General features: G+C 39.4%; 1 protein-coding gene across 1 annotated transcript in view; it reads left to right on the forward strand.

The window, feature by feature from the left end:
* The window catches only part of nr3c2 (nuclear receptor subfamily 3, group C, member 2), an 80,291-nt gene that overhangs the window by 48,078 nt on the left and 10,331 nt on the right, over positions 1-21,882 (forward strand). Inside the window, exons 4-7 of the mRNA XM_053331279.1 lie at positions 6,580-6,696; positions 13,683-14,027; positions 15,685-15,829; positions 19,445-19,575. Of these exons, the coding sequence (XP_053187254.1) occupies positions 6,580-6,696; positions 13,683-14,027; positions 15,685-15,829; positions 19,445-19,575 (738 nt within the window). The remainder of the gene's footprint in view (positions 1-6,579; positions 6,697-13,682; positions 14,028-15,684; positions 15,830-19,444; positions 19,576-21,882) is intronic.

The raw sequence follows: 21,882 nt of genomic DNA on the forward strand, positions 1-21,882 counted from the left end.
ATGCTCTTTGTAATCTATAGCGGTGCCCCTTATTTTCATATCGTTTTGAATCTCTGTTTCTGATTGGAGTTTCCTCTTACCTCTGCACTGCCAAACTGCAACAGTGCAAACTATGAACTTAATAAGGGCAACCCATACAGTGGTGTGATGTCATCAAGGTTGCGTGCCACGTGTGTGCCCTTCTGATGTTACATCACTTGACCCCTCCACAGCTGCTGTTGAGGTGGAAAGAGAGAGGTGAGGTGGAGGGAGGCAAAGGATGTAAATAGCGAGAGAAGGATTTTGCAAAGTGAAGAGAGATAGAGGACATTGAAACAGATACAGCGAGGGAGGGGGTGGAGGAAGGACAAAGAAAAAGTCAGACGCAGACAGAGAGATAAAGAGAGGAGGAGCCGAGAGCGGCAGTAAGAAACAGGGAGAGGGATGGAAAACGATGTGTCAGCAGTGAGCTCCGGAGAGGTGTAAGTCAGGACGTGAGGAGACGTTTTACTCCTCCCCTCTCCCAGTATTTCCTCCTCCTTCTATTCATCTATCCTCTCAAAGTTAAAAACTTAGACTTGGCATGTGAGATATAAAAGAAGACTGCAGAGAGTGGGCATCTGTACAAGGGGAATAATCCAGCCCATGCTTAATTTCTTTTGGCACCGCCTGCCTCGGGGGACACAACTTTTCGTTCGGCTGTAGCTCATTAGACGACTAACTGGCTCATAGCCCTTTACTACAGAGATAGTTAGCATTCTGGATTCATCAACAAATCAGATGAAATCCTTCGACTGTGGAGGGTCTGGTTTCCCTTTATTCAAGTCAGACAAGTCATTGTTAGGTGGCTTTATTTGACATCACCGGAACCTGGTACAGCTATTCTTTGAAGTCTGCATTTTTTATGTTACATTTAAAACGTCTGTTTGGAATATCTATTGGCCACGTGGGCCTTTTACTGTCCAACTCTGTGTGCTTACAATTGTCCTCAAGAGGACGAATATTCATTCCACTTAATTTTTGTTACATCTACCAGAAGGCATAGCTAACTGCACACTTTAAACTTTACAGCCATGGTCCCAGGAAAGGTATAGAAATATTTAATAGTGGAGAAAGCTGTCTATTTGACTGTGAGCTTTTCAAAATGCTCTTTAAACATTCACAAAACACAGTACACACTCACACATGTATTTCACAAAAAAAACATTCATCCACCTGCTCTCCCATTCACCATAAGTCATCCAGTTTATCTTATACAGCAAGGCAGCCCTTATTACACTCAAACATTTTATTCAGTCACATTCTAGATATTCTTGTTTGGTAAACACAAGAGGCGTAATCATTTTTATAAAACCTACAAGTTTTACAAGTTGCATTGCTTCTGTTGTGCTGACTGTCACATGCGAACATGGAGCCAATTTATACTCTCTATTAAAAAAAGTGAAAGAATTCTTCAGGATAAACATTTTCCTGTGCTGTGGAAAAATGCCTCTTGACACAAAACAACAGTTATCATCGCTAATGAAATGTGGAAATAGCTGAATGCATTCATATGTGCTCCTCTCCTGCATCCACTCCACTAAAGACTAGTTTGTTGATACAAGACAGCTGCACTCAATAAATGACTCCATGTGGAGCACATTTGAAGAGTTCAACGCCAGCTTATTATTCACATGTCATCAGTGGCTTGGCATGTCTGCTCTTAGTAATAATACTAGGCGCTGCTTTCAGCTCACTTGCTGTTTTTGCCGGTCTCTTATTGAACTGAGAGGTTTACAGAGACATTAGTCAACCTTGTTATGGCCTCACTTTGTTCTGCAATGTGACTGGGTCATGGTTTCCATGGTGCTTGTGTCAATCTAAAAACCTTTTCTTCAGTATCCGCCTCTGTGGGAGAGGTCATCTGAGGACACATCTTACACTGTTTCTGCTTTGACAGGCAGCTAGGGCATCCAATCCCATGTTTTTCAGCTCAGGCCAGGGGAGTAAATCCCTCCCTCCAGTGCCAGAGTGAATGCTTCAGGTTGTGTGTGAGAGGCTCATGTAACAACGGCTGGAGTGAAGCCATTTACCAGTGTTGGATCCTAGCTCTCCAGCACATGTCTCACATCAGAGGGTCTTTGATCAGAAACTGCACACAACATACAAACGCAATCACAGGCACAAGCCATGCACACATGCACAGGCACACACGTCTTCGTAAGTATTCAGGTGTGCAGTATTATGTTGAAATTAAATCTGCAAAGCTCACTGTAAGCATGTGTGTGACCCACATTGCTAATAGGCATTTAGGTTAGAGAATGCAGCCTGAGGAAGGGTCTCTCTAATGCAACCTAGATACATTTAGCATTGCAGTGAGTGTGCGCATTTTTATGTCCTTACTACTTTAAAAATAGACACTAGGGCATATAACATGTTAGGGCTAATGGTTCTTTTTAAAATGTCTGCGCAGTTTTTTCAATTAATCAATCAACTGTTTAGTGTACAAAAAGTTTGAAAATAGAGAAAAATGGCTAATTCTTTTCCAGAAACTAAGGTGACAACTCCAAATGAGTCTTTTGTCAGATCAACTGTCTAAAAATGCAAATTCATTCCATTAATAGTTACATAAAACTGAGAAAAGTCCTCACATGTAAGAAGCCGTTTTGTTTTTGCTTGATTATCTAAGTTGATTATTTTTAAATGACTAATCGATGAATTGACTTTTTGAAATTTTGGCACTGCAATAAATACACAGCATGTCTACCTTGTCTACCTGTAAAGCCTCTAATAACACTAAAAGGTAGGCTGTATGTTTGGGCATGAATGATGATGTAACTCACTCACATGTGCACACACTACTTCCTTCATGCCCTCAGTTCCCCTGGCCTGGGCCGACCTGTAGGCCCGATGGCTCTCCGGTGGACATAATCTGAACTCCATCTCTTCCTGCACCCTGGTGATACCTTTGTTCTTTGACATCAATGCAAAAAGGATCAGCTGCAGTCAGTGGGTTACACCTTTTGTGTTCAACCAAATAAGCAGTGCCAATCTGATGGGCTTTATCAGTGTCTCCACTGATTATTCATTTGTTAAAGACATAGTAGAGGGTGAGTGTTATGAATGCATCTGCTGACAGGGCTAAATGACTGTTTAAAAAAATCTGTGCCATCACTTTTTGATGCCAGTAGTAGCTCAAGTGTGCCTCGTATTATGCTGTAAATGTGCAAATCAGACAGACTTGCTCTATACAAGTAGTAGCAGACACAATACTGAAGTTATGTATGCCTATACTGTATCAGCATACTGTAAATGGAACAACTAAAATGCGTGGGATTATAAACTATTAAACAACCATTCAAGTAATGTATTCAAAACAGCTCTCATGAGAGATGCGTGGGAATATTTCTGTTTCTGTCTGAAGTCTGACAACAGGTAACAACACGCATGCCTCTTTGATTTGAAAAAAAAAAAAAGTCAAATGTTTTTTTCAACCTGTAGTTTTTTGACCGCAAGTTTTAAGACCACTTAATATTGGACTCTGGTTGGTTCATGCAGTTATGTAACTGTAAATATCTGAGTGTTGAGACACAAATGTTTGTGTGAAGTGCTGGAATAATAATGTTATGATGATATGTTTTAGGTGAAGGTATTGTCCATATTAGAGCCTAAAAATGACTAAATGCATTGTGTACTAAGGTTGCAGATGGAGAAAATCTTGGTAAGAACAAATGCACAAGACAACTGTTTGAGATATAGTGCATTATTATAGAAGTGGAGACATTAGTAAACAAAATAACAGCTTCTATTTACATCCTTTTTAAACTTTTTATAATGATCCAGACAGGGAAACCTAATTGTGTAGAGCCCCATCCAACACAGCTGTTAGTGTGTTGTCCAAAGAACTGGCGTAGCAGCGCTATTTCAAGGCAGTGATTTGCATACTGCTGGCCCAGTGGTAACAACAATTACATCTCTGAGAGGCCTGTTTTTTTGGTTGTTTGGTATTTTTTGGCCATGTAATTTAGGTTGCATAAATACCTATGAATGACTGAATGAATTGTGAGTGGATAATTAAATGGCATTAATCCATCAGACTGAAATGAATTTCAGCAGCGAATGCTTTACGTATATGCCCTCCTTTGCCTGCAGTACCGGGCGGGAGCAACTAAGAAATTTGCAGCCACTGCCAAATGCCATTCAGGAGTCACTGTAGTAGCATTGATGAGGGTCAGCCACTGTATCCAAGAGGCTATTTTCACAATTAGGGGTCTGACTGGCTGTGTGTAGTGGCTTTTTAAAAATGTCAGGTTAAGGGCTGTATTTCAAGTAAGGACTGTATATCAGTCTGTGTGTATTTTGTTTGGAAAGCAAATGTACTGTATCTGTGCAGGAGGACTGCAGGGCAGATCACTCTTGTTAAAGTGGGGTCCCCACAGGAGAGAGAGTTTCCCTTTCCGAATACTGTCTCCATAACTGATGTACGCGGGAGCTGACAGACAACAGACACTGCTCAGCGGGATGTTGCCAGATTCTGAGATCATTAGCTAAAAGTAGATGTGAGCGGACTCCATTAAAGACCTCTTGAGGGCTGTCATATGTAATGGTGAATGCTGAAAGAGTGCATTGTACCAGCAGACAGGAGTTTCAAAATTATGTCAAATTCCATACTGTACAAAGAATATCTTGATAGAAATTGGCATTGTTGAATGTTTTTACAGTATAAACAGGAAAACAGTGTGATAGATTTTTGGATGTGCACATGGAAATATGAGTCAAGATGACTTCATAAATGAAGCACTTTCATATCAGATGAAAGGAGATATATTTTTTTTAGTTTTCGGAGATATTTTCCAAGGTAAGACTAAAAAAGTAACATTAATCAGTAAGCCCGGCATGTGCCAGGATGATAAGCAAATGCACATATTCAGAGGTAAACATGCTGTGTGAGTGCATGTGAGTGCATGCACACAGTGCAAAAATAAACAACTTTTCCCCCTTTTAGAGACAGACACACTCGTGCGCATGCACACCATCAGACTACAACTTTGGCTGTCTCATAAAGTGTATTTCACTTTAACAATTATTAACAAGATTCACGGGAATGAGCAAAACTGTTGACAGGGAGGCTCCAGAGATTTTAGAATTGCCATTTGGTCAGAACTATCCAAGCAAGAGTGTGTGTGTATGCATGTGTGTGTGTGCGCGCACAAGGGGGATGGGGAAGGGGATGGCTGTGTTGTGTTTCCTGTGTCGCAGTTTACTGTTTTTTAGAGCAAGAAAAATGGGCTTATGTAACGGTCATGTGATTTAGCCAGAAATAGTGGTGGGGCTACAGCTGCTGCCTCTCCTCCTGCAGCTCGGTTCCTTGGCTTTTGGCAGCAGCCAGACAGACACACTGCGCACTACTCCTGCTAGCTCAGAAAACAACTTCTGCTCAGTCCTACACACAAATACAAATACTGTGCTGTAGATGTGAGAAAAGGCAATGTACAAAATATACATGTTTGAGCAAACTGCATGTAAACACTGCACACAAGCTGTCATGCTAAACACTTAAGTCTATGCCAGAAATCTTAGGTACTTCTAAAGATATAAATGGTACAAGACAGTAGAAAAAAACAGATTGATATGCATCCATATATGTGCCTGCATACATCCAAATACACAGTCTGAGATCTACACACAATTTTAATATTGACCCTAATAGAGCTGAGCCATGCACTGGGGTCATTGAGGTTACTATACCACACTACACCTCTCCATCTGGGTTGTGTCGTGATTCCCATGTGTGTCTATTGTTTTATGGAAGTACATACAAGATTTGCAGTGTTTTTGAAATTGCCAAGTGGAGCGGCCATGTCTCTATGTGTGTGTGTGTGTGTGTGTGTGTGTGTGTGTGTGTGTGTGTGTGTGTGTGTTTGTGTGTGTACATGTGTGTGTATATGAGAGTGAGAGAGTGAATGACTGCATGTGTGCATGAGCGCAAGCCTGCCTGTGTGTGGGCGTATGGCGCTCTGAGGCTGGCGGATGTGTGGAAAAAGGGAAAAGGGAGGGATGGAGACGCAGGCATAGAGAAGGAGAAGAGTGGAGGAGGAGAGGAGCTGTACAGTGAAGAACTAGTGGAGCGGAAGGAAGCACTCTGAAATGGGAGATCATTGGGTTTAGCTAAGGGCTAGGCAGGAGGCAGGAGGGATTCTCGCCATGTTACCATCACTGTCAGGAATAGTCTAGCTGCAGCCAGTGTCCTGGTTCCAGCGAATTCTAATGCCCTCATGCCATATACTGTATAATACACCATTAGTCATGCATTGTAGAATGTGAGAGCGGAATAATCACAATTTCAATCATTTTCACGGTGATAATCATGAAATGTAGATCTCTGATATTGCCAGACATTTCACGGGTTTCATTGACCTACATAACAAACAGTCTCAGATTCTATAGTCATGTGAACAAATATATTTAGTATTTCATAAGTTAGTCACTTTATCTTCCCCTTCGCTGCTTTTTTCAGCCTTTTGCTTCACGTCACTTAGAAAATATCACTGCTTTTCTACATCGAGCTGCATTTATGGTTCACCATCGAAGTGACAATGATGATGTTTTGTCTTTCTGTAGGTCAGCACAACTACCTGTGCGCCGGGAGAAATGACTGCATCATTGACAAGATCCGAAGGAAAAACTGTCCAGCATGTCGTGTACGGAAGTGTCTCCAGGCTGGGATGAACCTAGGAGGTGAGGAGTCACACCCTCATTATAGATTTGCCCTGTCTCAGATATGACATTTGAACCAACTGATAGATATGAAAAAGTAGGTCTGGGTGTAGTGACAGGAGGCCCAAGGATGCTGAGTCATAGGATGTTTGTACCGTATGTGCATATAGCAAATCTGAGCACAATGTTTATAATGCATCTATAGTAGGTGTTGATCTACAGTACGCTATACAGTACAATGCCAACAGACAAAGCCTGCAGACAAGCTACAGTATCAGGTTTATTCAGAATGAAAATGTGATTCTAAACATTTCTGAAAACTGCAACATATGAATTTATTGTTTTAATTTATTCCAGTTGAGAGATGCAATGCAATGGCATACGAGCACATACTCTAGAGGTTTTCAGTCCATTAGAGTGACAAAAATTATGATTTCAATTTCGTACTCTCAAAGGAAGCTAAATTTAAACATTAGTGTAAATGGATGGACAAATGATACTAGTTGGATTGTGGACACACAGTTGATGTCAATAGATACCACCACTGATATTTTAGACTAGCTGTGATGCTGTGGACTGTAATTTCAAAGCAAGCTTCCTTGACTTAGTTTCAAAATGAACTATTTACAAAATGACTCAAGTTGTTTTTCATAATTACCATCACCAAATATTCATAGCTGTTATTTTTATGTTACCCTGTGGCATATTGATATTACTGCAAAGCTGCACTTTTTTTGTCATGAAACACTTCAGTGAATAAATCTATTAAAATAGGCAATGAAACAATTGTGTAAAAACAGTGAACATTGAAAAAGCCTGGGAGATATTTCAGCACTTTGGGTATATTATGTGGCCTTATCCAGATTACAGCATACAGGTTGTTGGTTTATGAAAAAACTGCCATTTAAAAATGCACTGTAATTATCTGCTGTCTGGTCAATTTTATTTGTTTAGACCAATGTCACATAAAAGATCTAAATAGGTTTTACAGACCTAAAACAACAATACCTCCCAACCTAGGCCGAGCTCTCTCTCTTATTGCATTATTGAATGGGAGAACAATTTACACAGACTAAAAGTCATGCTAGCAGCTTTGTCAGACTTCACTTAGGCACAGTGATGCTTTGAGCTAAATGCTAAATATGCTCACATTGACAATGCTAACATAGTGATGTTCGGTAGGAATAATGTTTACCAATGTTTACCATTTTCTAGTCATGACAACAAAAACTTGAAAATTAGCACATTCAATTAATGATAATATTATAACAAGGAAATGTGTGACCAATCAGATACATTTCAGAGGATGACCACTTAAAATCAAGGGATCATGAAAAAAAGACTAATCACTAACATTTCAGTGGTGAGGATACTGTTATGTTTATTTTATTATATATTGCTTTTTTTATTTTTTTTTTATTTGCTTGTTTATGAAATCTTGCCTTTATTGTGCTTATGCTTCATGTTGCTGTGCTATCCCCTTAGTTGCTGTAGCACTGCAACTTTCCCTGCAGTGTGAATATTAATGGATCACCTTATCTTATCTTATGTTTATGTTTGATTGAAGGACTGCGCCTTTAAACACGTGGCAAAATGTTTACCCTGGAACCAATCCAAACCACCGATTGGTTATGTGCCGTAAAATAAATAAAAATGTGCTGATTGGGGATATCAATTTCAGAAGAGCTTTTTAAGATACATTTTTGCATGTGAATGTGTCCATGCTTTCTTTTGATGACCGATTTGACTTGCTTTTATATATTTTTAGTCACCCAACTAGATGAAGTTTGGATGTGTTACTGAATGAATACAGAGTTTTCATAGAAGTGATATTTGGCTTTGACCTCATCAGAAAGCATATATAGAGATGATTGGGGAGTGAAATAAACTCCCTCACAGGTGGAATAAAAGCCTATAGGTAGAGTATGTAGATGCTGAGCTGAGGTCTTTTGAAATGCTGGATGAGCAGCATCAGGGTTGAAGTGGTGTTTGGAGCAGTATAGCAGAGTATTTAAAGGAGCTGTGAAAGAGAATGAACAGCTAAATCAACTTGAATGGGACCTGTTATGCTTTTTCTAATTTTTAGTCATATATATATATATATATAATGTTACAATGTCAGATAATACATTAAACGAGGCAAAAGTATTAAATAATGAAGTACACATATGTAGAAGTGATCTCTGTGAGCTGTTTTCAGACTGCTCTGAACAATTAATCCAATGTTTTTTCTATGTTCAGCCTGAACTGACATCAGCTCGTGACAGATTTCTTTGTCTGATCATCTGCTTTACACGCAGCGCACAAGTTCACTGCTCCGCTCTGCTAAAATTATGGAATTTTTTCCATTGTTTTTGGTGTTGTCACGCCGAGCCATGACTTGTGTCGAGCTGGCATGCTTTGAGTGTTTTTCCATTACACAGCACAGCAAGGTAAAATAAGTGTTTTACCTGTTGTAGGTGTGCTGGTTGTCTGCAGCTCTTCATTATCTCACTGTCATTTCTGCTTGTACTATTCCTTCCTGCATTACCACTTAACTAAAAGAAGGAATCTCTTCCTGTCCATTTGTATGTACTGTATCTATGTACGTCCTTATACATTGTACATATCTGAAGAACTGTTCATCCGATCTTTTTCACACTTGGCGAGTGTATTGCTGGGGATCCAAGGAAGGACAGTTTGGAATTTGGTGCAATTTGGACACGAGACATGATCAGTGTGATAATGTTAAACGTTTTGGCTTTTTTTTTTTGGTCAGCTTTCCAAATCATTTAAAAAAAAAAGACCAGAGAAATAAAGAGAGAGAGGGTGTGCTGATAGCGCGGGCGAGTGACTGAGAAACAGTAATGGTGGGGAGAGACCATGGTGGGAAGCTTTCTCTGAGAGTTTCGTGGTGGTGCTGTTCTAAAGCACAAATGAACCACCGTGTAACACTAAACAGATGATTTACTGTAGAGACAGATGTTCTTAGTTTCTATTTCATTTTCCACCTCTAGATTTCTTTTTCAGCCAATCATTACATCCAACTAATGCAGCAATAAATACAAAGAACAACAGGAGAGAGAGCAACAGGAGAGAGAGAGAGAGAGAGAGAGAGAGAGAGAGAGAGAGAGAGAGAGAGAGAGAGAGAGAGAGAGAGAGAGAGAGACTGCTACTTCCACAACAATATAAAACATTCAGTGAAATAAAGAATGTTTACTTTAACAAGTTCAACTCTGCAATTTAAGATTTTAAGGAGCTTAATTGACCTCTCAAAATTAAAAATAGTTCTAGTCCTGGGAGAAGGAGACAGGGGGGGATATCTGTCTACTCAATATGTTTCAACATGCCACAACCTGAGAGACAATGGACGACCTAGACCTAGACACACCCATAAATACATGTGTAGGATATACTGTAGCCTATAGATATAATTCATTTAAATATTAACATTGTTCTCGAAACGTTCATGCCAATAAAGCACATTGAATTAAAAAGAAAGAAAGCAAGAACGAGATAAGCAGATTGAAGAGAAGTGGTGGAAAGCGTACTCTGAAACAGAAGGCTCATGATTAAGAAAAAAATCAGCAGTGTTTCCATGTCACCTTTTAGTATCAGATCAGCGAGAAAAGTTGTTTTACATGGTGTGCTCTATAATATGAAAAATATACAGCGAAAACACAGCTTTGAATCAAAAATTGACAGACTCTTAGGCTACTTTCCATGGGCAGGTCAAAACCAGTATGTCTTATAAGCACAAATCCTCTGAGAAATACCCACTCAAATTACCTGATCTGAAGCCATAGAAAATAAATGATCTAAGAGATGATCAATCCACTTTATTTTAGGATGTATATTTTTCAAAAACCCTGGGTTATGTATTTTATTCTTAAATGCAACCCTCATTATACTTGGAATGAGAAAAGGATTCATTACAGTACTTAACATCTGCATCAATACTGGTGGCCAAGTTCTGAACAGGCATGTTTTAAACATTAGTTTCTAGCTAATCCGCTGAACAAATATCTCCAAATAGCTCCATATGTTGTGTTGACTGTTTTTTAGTGCGGCTAACAAAGCAGCAAAGTCTCCCGTAGTTGAGTCATTTAAATATTTTAATATGAAGTGGTAAAAGCAAGAAATGTTGGGTTTTATCAGCAGTAACGTAACACTACTCTGATCATGATGTATTATAAAAGCTAGATACAAGACCAAAAATGGTGCCCATAAAGTCTTGCTAAGTGCATACGCCAATAAAAGCCTGTTTCCCCCGCTGGCCTGGACTACAAGTTCCTGTTTGGCACATACATTTTACATTGTAATGATGACATCACAGATTTTTCTCAGCTTGAATTTTTTTTTTTTTTTTTTTTACAAATATACCTCCATGGATCCAAAGTACATAATAGAAAGAATCATAATTGACCTTGTTTGTAGTTTCAAGGTGTCCTATCAACATTTTTACATACTAACATCTATGGGTAATGTGCTTTTTGGGACACAGGGGGATTTTTCGGTACAATACTGCAAGTGGCCACATGGAAAAATTGTCTGCGAGGCTGATATCTAGCTTAATACATAAATCAATCTGATATGGCTGCCCCTTGGCAGGGTTCTGGAAATCTCACCAATCAGAACAGAGTGGGTTCTTATAGAGAGGCGGACCTTAAAGAGACACAAGTTAAGACTGCCTGTTTGAGACAGAGGCTGAACTGAGAGGCTGCATAAAGGGCCAGTAAGAGATAAATAAGGAGTTTTTTCAAGCTGCGAATCATGCAAAGCTGCTCTAGTGGAGTCCCAGAATAAAAATATAGAGCCGGGAATGAGCATAATAGGTCCCCTGAAAATAGTCAGCCCTATGTCACTCACTCATTTAAAACTGATTCATTATGTGAAGACAGACTTTGAGACAGACATGGCTTCGAGTGCACATGTCCTTCTAATGAAATGCTGTAGTGTTGAAACGCAGCAGATGACCATGAATCATGAATAAAAGCTCACGGTTGCCAAGGAGTGTGGCTGTATGCTTGCAATTAGCAGTGTAAAACACTGAATAAAAGTTGGCATAATTTCAAACCAAAACCAAAGGAAAAATTAGGTCATTCAGTCACTAGTTAACTGGCCAGCTATGAGTTAACACCAATGCAAATAACAGCAGCTTGTTGAAGCTGCATCACTAGTATCGCTGACATTAACCGCATAACTTACAGATGTAGCACCTTAGTTAGCAATAGCTGCAAACTGAAATGAAGTCATGAATCCCTGGCACCTCTCAGTGGTTAGAAATCCTCAGTAAGAGTTGCTGCTGCTGTCCGAAAAACACTAACAGTATGACAGGAAGTCTCTAGTTTACATCATGAAGAAGTGTTTTTGGCCACCATCGGATGAAAACCAACTTCTGACTAATGAAGTCGGGGGAGAGTGGAGGGGATGCCGGTAGTAGCAGCAGCTAACGTTAATGCAGTCCAGATACAAATATTTTCCTCAAGCTGTCCCAAAGCAGCATGAGTGGACTAGCAGTGTTTATGAAATGCTACATCAGTAGTAATCAACCATTCAATCAATCAATGCCTCATTGTCAAGGCTATTCCTAGCCTATGACGCTTGGGGCTTTTTCTTGCAGAACCTGTCAGTATGCTAACGGTTAGCTGTCATACCAAAGAGAGAGTCTTTCTTTTCCAAAGAGCTTGAGGAGGTTTACTTTTCCCTTACTAAAGTATCGGGTACATTATCAGTCGCGCATATATGTGGCATCATCTATAAACGCAAGACTGAGCTGATCTGGCAGGCCGAGCTGATTTCATACCAACAGCAGCTAAATGGCTAATTGTGACACATTATCTGCCAGCTTTTTTTTCTTAAAAAAAAACAAAAAACGAAACAAGGTAAAAATATCTTTGTGGCCTACATTTATAGGCTATAACATTAATATAAATAACTTAAATCTTAACAATGTATGCCAGCCCTGTTTTGCGGTTTGGAAATATGGCCACTCTACTCATATAGGCCACCTTACTTGAAGGACTGACTGTTAGATGTACATACACTGAGCACTGATTGCTGGGCAATCTCATGAAATCCAAAACAACAGCTCTGCCATAAATTCTACTTTTACAAAGCTTATTCATTTTCAGTTTTTGTTGACATTGTTAGAAAGGTGATATTCTACTTTGTTCATTATTAGTGGGTGGTGGTGGTGGTGAACTGAAGTGCATTGTATTGAAAAGTGTTCCTGGTAATGTACTCCAGTTCATCACCACTACTCAGTTTGACCGTAATAATAAATAATTAAATACCTTAATAAAAAGTAGAATTATCACCTTTCTGACAATGTCAACAAAAACTGAAAATGCATACACTTTGTAAAAGTAAAATTTACTGTATGGCAGATCTGTTGTATTGGATAACATTAGATAGCCCATAAGCGCCATGAGTGCATATTGCAGTAAGTTAAATATGTCGTGTGACTGTAGCAGGGAACTGGGGACTTTCTGAACAAGCTGAAAATTGCATGAATGTTTATTAGCATTTATGTATTTATTTGTTATTTGGTTCATTATCCCTCAAAGATCCCCAGCTGTGTATGGGAATATTTTAAAAATACACAGGAAATGAACCATGATTATTGCACTGTTATGTGCTCTTGGTTTTACTTGGTTTGACTTAATTCGAGATGGATTCTTTCCAATGTCTGATTCACATCCTAACATCATTCACAATTACAACTTCTCAGAAGCTATAACTTCCTTCAGATTCAGAGATAACAGATTTCTGTGAATATTGTACCATTCACATTTAAGTGTGAAATAAAAAATAAAAAATTGCATTTGTCATCCATGGATGAAAATTAGATATTTAATAAAGGCAATGTTAACACATTCAGTAGACATTCATCTTTACACACATTTACTACATACATAGATTCATATTTCAATTTTTTTAACACATTGCAATTATCTCAGTTGGATTATGATTAAGAAATGCCACCATTAACAATGTGTTAATAAGGGCTGTTGTGTCCCCCACAGCACGAAAGTCCAAGAAGTTGGGGAAGCTGAAGGGAGTCAGCGAGGACCTGCAGGGCTCTAAGGATGGCCAAACTGCTACAGGTGCCATTGGAGGCAGTTACCTGTCCTCAGAAAAGGAGCTGAATGCCAGTGCTGCCAATGCCCTGGTGCCCCACGGGCCTGGGGTAGTCACACCTTTTCTGCCACCCTCCATCTGCAGTGTGTTGGAGCTGATTGAGCCTGAAGAGGTGTACTCTGGCTTTGATAACACGCTGCCTGACAGCACTGACCACCTGCTGTCAAGTCTCAACCGCCTGGCCGGAAAGCAGATGGTACGCTTGGTGAAGTGGGCCAAAGTACTTCCAGGTTAGTGATCACTAGCGTGGTGGGCCGATGCCTAAATGCTGTTTAAGGGTGTGCATACATTGATGTATTGTGGCATTGTGGATTAATATTGTGTTTAAAGACAAGTTTACAAATGGTTGCAGAATTTTAGGTTGTACCAAAAATTGAAGTACAAATTGACATAAATTCAGTAAAGAAGGCTGTAGTTGGATTAAAGCAGTTTATACATTTAATAAATTGGATATTCTTAGTGAAATCCAAAATGCCTAATCTTTAGCCAGTTTGAGCCAGTCGATTTTTACATTCATAACCCACTTCTAACAAAGTTTAAATATAGTTAGTTTTATTTTTGGATATGTCTAATAAAATAGCTAAAAATATCAGTCCAATAAATCTTAATATTTATGTGAGATTTCTGTACTATAAGCCTGGACTGGGATTTTAATGAAGATAATATCTTCACCTTTGATCTCTAAATTTTAAAAATCCATCCCTGCTAGTTTTGTCAGAGCACACATTTTAATTTTAAATATTAGGTCAGGAAATTATTCTGCAAATCTTCAACAAGATTAGCAATAAATCCTATTTTACCATTAAATAGAATCAAGATTAAGATTTGCCAAACAGAACTCATTTACATCACTGTTGTCAGATGTTATATTAAAAAGATCTAATGTCTATCTCATTAATTTTTACCCGTGAGAGACTTCACAGAGAGGGAAAAAATGTTTAAAAAGGGATAAGCAAGTTCCCCTAAAATGCCAGTCAGAGGGAGACATATTGAAAGATGCCTCACAGGTAGCTCTTTGAGGCTGTTTAATTTGCTGTATTGCAAATATTTGATACCTCCACGGTGTCTGCTTGCCATATCCGGACGTATAAATAGAAGGGGAGCCAGACAGAAGGGTCAAAATGAGTACCTTCGACTTTCAGATACACCACTGCCTGCATTCAGCTCACATTTGGATGTGGCAGAGCTAAAAACACGACGCAAGATGGAACCATAATGTCAGTTCTTAAGTCAGTCTTTTAATTATGCGCACAGGATACTGATATCAGATTACCTTTATAGTTACATGAAAAATAATGAGTCTCATTATTTTCATAGAACATTACTAAGTTTATATTTTAATCAGCAGCCAGCCCTGTGCTCTTTATCTTATTAACTGAATACTGTATTAAGCTTGGAATTTGACAAACCTTTTAAGTCTTTTTAAAAAATTGTTTTTGGCAGATTGACATGCATATAGACTGAAATAGTTACTAAGCCTTGATAAGTCACTTGTGTGTCCTCACTTGGCCTCTGTTTTGCATGGGGAGGAGTTTCTTGCCAGAGTTTGATTGAGAGTTTGGCGAGTGTCCTATTTGACTCTATTTTTGGAGCTCCATAGACAACACGCCAATGACTGGAGGCCTTGTGGGATTTGCATGAAACAAGAATGGGTGAATACTATGTAGTCATGTCTAAACAAATATTGGCACAAAAAGTACACTTGAGCAAGGTATTTGGTACATAATGGATATGTGGAAACACTGGTAACACATGGACGTACCCAGGTAAATAAACACCTTTTAGGTTGGAGCTTAAGTACAAATGCTCTTCTAAGCTACTTTCACACATAATGCTGTCTGCGTATCAGCTTCATCTCTTATTTGTGTTTGTGTTTGTGTGTGTTAGGTTTCCGGGGCCTGCCCATTGAGGACCAAATCACCCTGATCCAGTACTCGTGGATGTGTCTGTCCTCCTTTTGCCTCAGCTGGCGCTCCTACAAACACACCAATGGACAGATGCTCTACTTTGCCCCTGACCTCATCTTTAATGAGTAGGTCTACACTTTGTATCTGCAGTATATCAGGGACATTGCTCAAATACTATTAACGTTTACTGGTGTTGACATTTAGTCACGCCCTAGATATTAAATAACTTGTACATCACTAATTTAATTTTGTTGCCAAAATGTAACAAAATCATGAGGTCACCCAACCGTCTTTTCACTTGTTTACAGTATGTCTGAGCATGAAGCAGTGGAGTCAGTGGACATGCGTATTAAAATAAATTTGGTGTTGTCCTGTGAGATCCTCATCACACAAACATGTCTATTACAGAATCATTTGTTTTTCACAGTAGATAATTAGTAGATACAGTAATTGGTTGAACAGCCAGGCTTGGACGATTAGCTTCTGCTATTTTCAGCAAGTCAATCGGATGCAAATTTATGCAATTTTAACATCAATTTTCCTAGTGGAGGAGTAAGGATGGGATTTTCCTGCTGTACTATTCTGAGCATTCCATTTACCTACCTGAAAACTATTCAAAAAGGCTAATTTTGTTTTTGCAGTAATAGCATTACTTTAAGGAAATCATGATGTACTTTAGACAAGGTAATAATCTTCCATCTGATTTCTGGCTCTTCACAAGGAAATGCTTTTGTACTTTTTAATGATTTGTTTGCACCCAGCACAGATGATCAAGCCTAGCAACGGTAGTCAATGGCCTACTTGGATCTGTGTTAACATGTTCTAACAGCAAAGCAATGGGGGAAGAAGTGTACAGTATGTGGGCCTTTTCTTGTTGGAGCTGCTTGGTGAATGTTATAGAATCAATCGACAAAGAGAAGAGCACCTCTGTAGGCAGCCTACTGCAGAGGACCTGGCTCAGGTTGTGGGGCATGTTTAAAGCTACTATCAACCGCTTGTGTAAGTCATCGTCAGCAGGTCTGTTTGTCCCAAATAAATAAACAACAGCGCAAAAACCATTGTGCAACACAGCATCAGCATCTGTGAGTCTGTGTGTCGTATCAGTCAGAACTTAGTACAGTTGGTAAAGCATTAGTTTCTCACACCAGAGATCCTCTGATCCGCTTATCAATTTAGTGCCAAGTGAATCATAGTTAATTAAGAATTATGTGTTTCCCTCTGTGAATTGACAACAGTTTTTGGAGTAAATCAAATTTTGTGCCAGAGACTTAAAGGACGTGTGAGTAGGATTTAGTGGCATCTAGCGGTGAGGTTTCAGACTGCAACCAACTGAATAGTGTTTGTCCGTTCTTGTCTACTGTAGAAACATGGTGCCACATGGCGGGTTCCATGGAAGAGATATAAAGGGCTCATTCTAAGCTAACTGAGAGACAACAATTTTTAGTTTCAAGTGGATATGAATATGAATATTATATATTCTGCCAATTGATCCCCATAATTCACACTGATTCTTTAATCTTTTTTTGTGATTTGGCAAGTTCATTTGGGAATAAGACAAAGTTCTAACACTGAAAAATACTGCTATTACATTTGCATTCCTATATTAAATGAATTTGTATCACTTTCAGAAAAATTAGGTAGGATTAGATATCTTTTTACCATACAGTATGCTGCTATTTCCGTATATGATGCAGTTACAGTAGGCCTGTCTCTTAGATGGATGTGTCTGGTATTCAGCTTGACAGTGCAGATGAGATGAAGACCAGCTGGAGTTACAGTAGTGGTGACCTGTATGTTAGTCACATGCTTGCTGCTCTGTTTTTTACATAGCAATTATAACTATCCTGAGCCATGACATAGACAGCAACCACCCTGGAAAAAATGCATTTCCAACATCATTTTGCAGGCTATATAGCTAATTAGACAGTCAGCTGTAGCATGCTAAACAGCTTGAAAACTTAACTGCAAATGTCAAGACCAGTCAGTTTTGATGCTAACAAAACACAGTCTGTCCTTGGGTTGTAAGCTGTAGTGCAAGTTTATTTACAATTTGTCACTCTGCCAGCTCAGCTGTCAATCAATCAGGTAAACAAGCCCACCCACTCAGATGCTTGGAGGATAAGGGAACATTTCTGATGTATTTCTTCCCATCATTGAGAATATAAACAACATATATTTGACCACAAAAATGAGTGACTAATTGTGATTTCAGTTGGACTTTTAGTGAGTTGTTTAGACATACTTTTCTGAACAAATAAATGTTTTTGTCAACCCCCATTTAAGGGTGAATCTGAACTTTCCCTTCTCTTACCTATCTTTTACCGTAGAAACAGAGGAAGAAAGAGTTCAAGACCAAGAGAGAGAGAGAGACAGAGAGAGAGACAGAAAGAGAAACAGAGCAAGAACGAGACAGAGAAAGAGATTTAGAGAGATGAGAAAGAGAGAAGGGGAAGGAGAGAGATTGCTGCCAGTTTTTCTTTCCTCCCCGAAACCAGCAGCTCATTTTGGGCAGTGATTCAGCAAAATTGATTTCAGGCAGAGAGTGCGAAAGAGAGGGAGAGAGAGAGAAAACGTGTGGAGACTTTAGAAACTCCAGCCCCAAAGTTGTATCAAGTGATGTTATGCTGCACTTTGCAAAACTGCTCACATAGACAGTGCTGCTCGGTGAAGAAACAGGTCTGCTCCTCACGCAGACGTTGTCACAGTTTATCAGCCATTCAGTCTGGCTGACAGACACAGCTGTAGAGTAAATAACTGTAAAGCGTTATGCTATCTTATGGCTTAATGGGAACATTATGCACTCATTTCCTTTCGGCTGTTCTTGGTCCTCTCTACACAATGTTTAGTCTTGGTATCAGAGTGAAGTCTCCACCCTCACTGCCTATGTCGGGATGCAGTTTTACTGTATTGTGGATAAAAATCTGTTCAAGCCGAGCCACAGTGCTTGCATTTAATTACTGCATTCTAGATGTGATGGTGATTTATTGCAGAGAGAACTGGCATCTAAAAAGCCAGAGATTCCCCTGAATCTGTGGCATCTGCAGAGCACATTTCTGATTGGCTCATGCTTCATCCCTTCTAATGTTTCTTTCCTGTTTTTGTGAAGTCTGTGACTTAACTAAGATTATTTTGTTGATAAAAACGTGTGCGAAAAAGAAAAGGGAATGAGAAAGTGTTATGCACTAAGCGTGGGCCACCTGTGTGTGCATTTGATTATAAAAAAGTACATCTCTGTGCAGTTACCATATATTCATCTGTGTGTTATTTCTGTCAATATAAATATGTTGGAATACTAACCTCCTTCTTAATAGTGTTTCTGTGGTGGCTAGGATTAGATATTGGGTCTTTTCTAGTCTGCCACAGCCTTAGAAAAGTGGTGCATCTGTGCTGTGATACTGTACGCAGCGCTCTGCAATCTGGGGGGATTTGGTATTCTGCTCTTAGCCCAGACTAGCAGGATCCTCCTCTGCACTGTGTGGAAATATTGTTTCACTGGGCTGAACTTCTGTGGTAGGAATTGTGAGCAAGTGAATAAGTGAGTCTGTTGTGAACAAAACAAAAAAAAGGGAATAAATGATTTAATGAGTGCATTATTAAGTTTATACTTAGGATGGATTGTAATAATTAGGCCCTGAAACAAATAATGTTTTTTTTTTTTTAGGTTCATAATGTTGTTGCCATGTTCTTCTGTCTCTATGTCATCATATCACCTTTGTCCCTCTCTGTGTGCTTTTCCTCAGGGACCGCATGCAGCAGTCAGCCATGTATGACCTGTGTCTGGGCATGAGGCAGGTGAGCCAGGAGTTTGTTCGACTGCAGCTAACCTATGATGAGTTCCTCTCCATGAAAGTCCTTCTGCTTCTCAGCACAGGTAAGCAGTTACAGGCATGAAAAAGCACTTTTTTCTTTCATCCCATAAACACCTGCTCACACTGCTTTTTTGTGTGAGGGCAGGTGTTTCTACAAACCAGCTTGCAAACAAACTGTAAGATGAAATATAATTTGGAAATCATTATTTCAAAAACATAATGTAGTCAACATCATTTCCTAGCGAGAATTATTCAAAATTTCAGGCTATCCATAGCTCAAATTGAGAAATCTCAAACATGATAATTTATGTGTGCATTCTGTGAATGTGACTCTGTGTTCTTTAATTTTCTGACTGCACGAGACAATACAAAACAATACTTAATTAATTCCCCAGGTGGGAAAATGTGTGCGACCATACATATAGGAAACACAACAGGTAGGATAGCAACAAGGCAGTACAAAAATAAGGAGGGAGCACAGAACCATCTTAAATAGTGTAAACATCAATGTGACTCATCATCATTAATATCAGATCATCAAAAGTGACAGTCAACAACGCTGTTCATTAAAACATTTCACCGCAGCAGGTACTAAAAACTTCCTGAGTCTCTCTGAAGAGCTCCTGGGCATAACAAGCCTGTCGCTAAAAGAGCTCTTCAGCTCGCTACAAACACACAATACATTGGATGATTTTGCATAACATTGTTGAACTTTTCTATCCATTCTTTGCTCCATGATCACTTCAAGAGAGTCAAGCCAATAATGGATCCTGCCTTCCCGGTCATTATATTGAACTTGTTCTTGTTCTCTGAGTGCAAACTCAGAGGACACTAATACTACTACAGTAGACACTACTACTACAGACACCCCCACTTAAGTCCACCTTTGTGCCTACAAATTTAATTGACTCCAGGAACATGTCCCAATTAAAGCTGATCATACATACATAACACTTAAGATGGATGGGTTCTCATTTCTAAGAAGTGGTTTTAACATTTTTAATCAGGTTGGATTGATAAGATGGTTGTTGTTCTTTCTTATTATCAGAGGATCATGACAGTCATTGACGTCATTCCATCAGAATGTTCTTTGAATTATTTGTGTCTAATTTTTGAACTCTGACAGGAAATATTTTCAAGTTGAAAATGGACCAACCCCCCTTTTGTACATGTTGCCCATTAATGGATGAACACAGTCTGCTGTGTTGCTCTAACATGAGGGCATCCATCAATTTCTACCAGTTGAGTGGTCCATAAACCAGTGTGGTGTAATAATGGTGCAGATAGAATCGGGATTCATAAGAATAAACAGTACTGGTGTTTTTAGCCCACAGTGATAATCTGTGGTTTATTGTGAACATGAGAGGTATCTTTGTGTTTGTCTGCTCCTATAACTCTATGAAGGCAAAGGTGTGATGTGTTGTGTGTTCTAGCTGTCATCCTATGGGCTTTTGTGGCCTGATCCGCCCAACATCTCTCACATACCTTACCATGGGAAACATTTTGATATGTTGTTCTGTTCTTTTCATCACATATCTTGAGATTGCAGCCTTTGAAAGGAACAGCCACTATATCCTCCTGAGACCCAGCAATTCATTTTTGTGTTGGCAATGTTCATACCTGCCTTCCTGGCACCCACAATCTTGCCTTTTTAAAGTCTGTTGGATCATAATAAAAGCTTATTCTTAATAATCCGTTAACATGCAAATCAAGTGTGGAAATAGACTTGCCGTTACAAGAACCTGTTAGGTTAGAAACATACAGTGTATGTAGCGAAAAGGAGGGAAACTGTCTTCGCGTTTCTTCTCTCTGAGTAAAGAATGTACTGTTACACAACATTTTAGTTCTTAATTGTTCATGCTTTCACAGAATACTGTACGTCTATCACTCACTAAAGGAGGTTTCACCGTGTTTCCACTCACTGCCAAACTACCCACAGGCACTGCAGACTCACAGAGAGGATGTGTTGGACCAAGTTTCTCAGTTGGAAACTGAAAGCAGCGTTTTTTTCCACCACCTCAACACACTATGCACTGCTGCTGTCAGTTCAATAGTAACAGTTAAAGATTCCGTGATGGCAACTGTGTCATAACTTCACCGTCCACACCCACTCAGCTTTTTAAAAGATAACCGCAAGTCTCACAACAGCATTGGGATACAAAAGACCTGCCGCTGCCTTGCATTCATGTATATTATGTCTATGTGAGAGAGAGCGTGAGAGAGAGTGAAAGAGAGAGAGAGAGAGAGAGAGAGAGAGAGAGAGAGAGAGAGAGAGAGAGAGAGGGGTGAGGATAAGGGGGGTGAGAGAGAGAGTGGTGAGGAGCTATTTGAAGAGTCTGCTAGCTGGCCAGACTTCAAACTCTTTGAAC

Source organism: Scomber japonicus, chromosome 2 (assembly GCF_027409825.1).
Source record: "Scomber japonicus isolate fScoJap1 chromosome 2, fScoJap1.pri, whole genome shotgun sequence".
Classification (NCBI taxonomy): domain Eukaryota; kingdom Metazoa; phylum Chordata; class Actinopteri; order Scombriformes; family Scombridae; genus Scomber; species Scomber japonicus.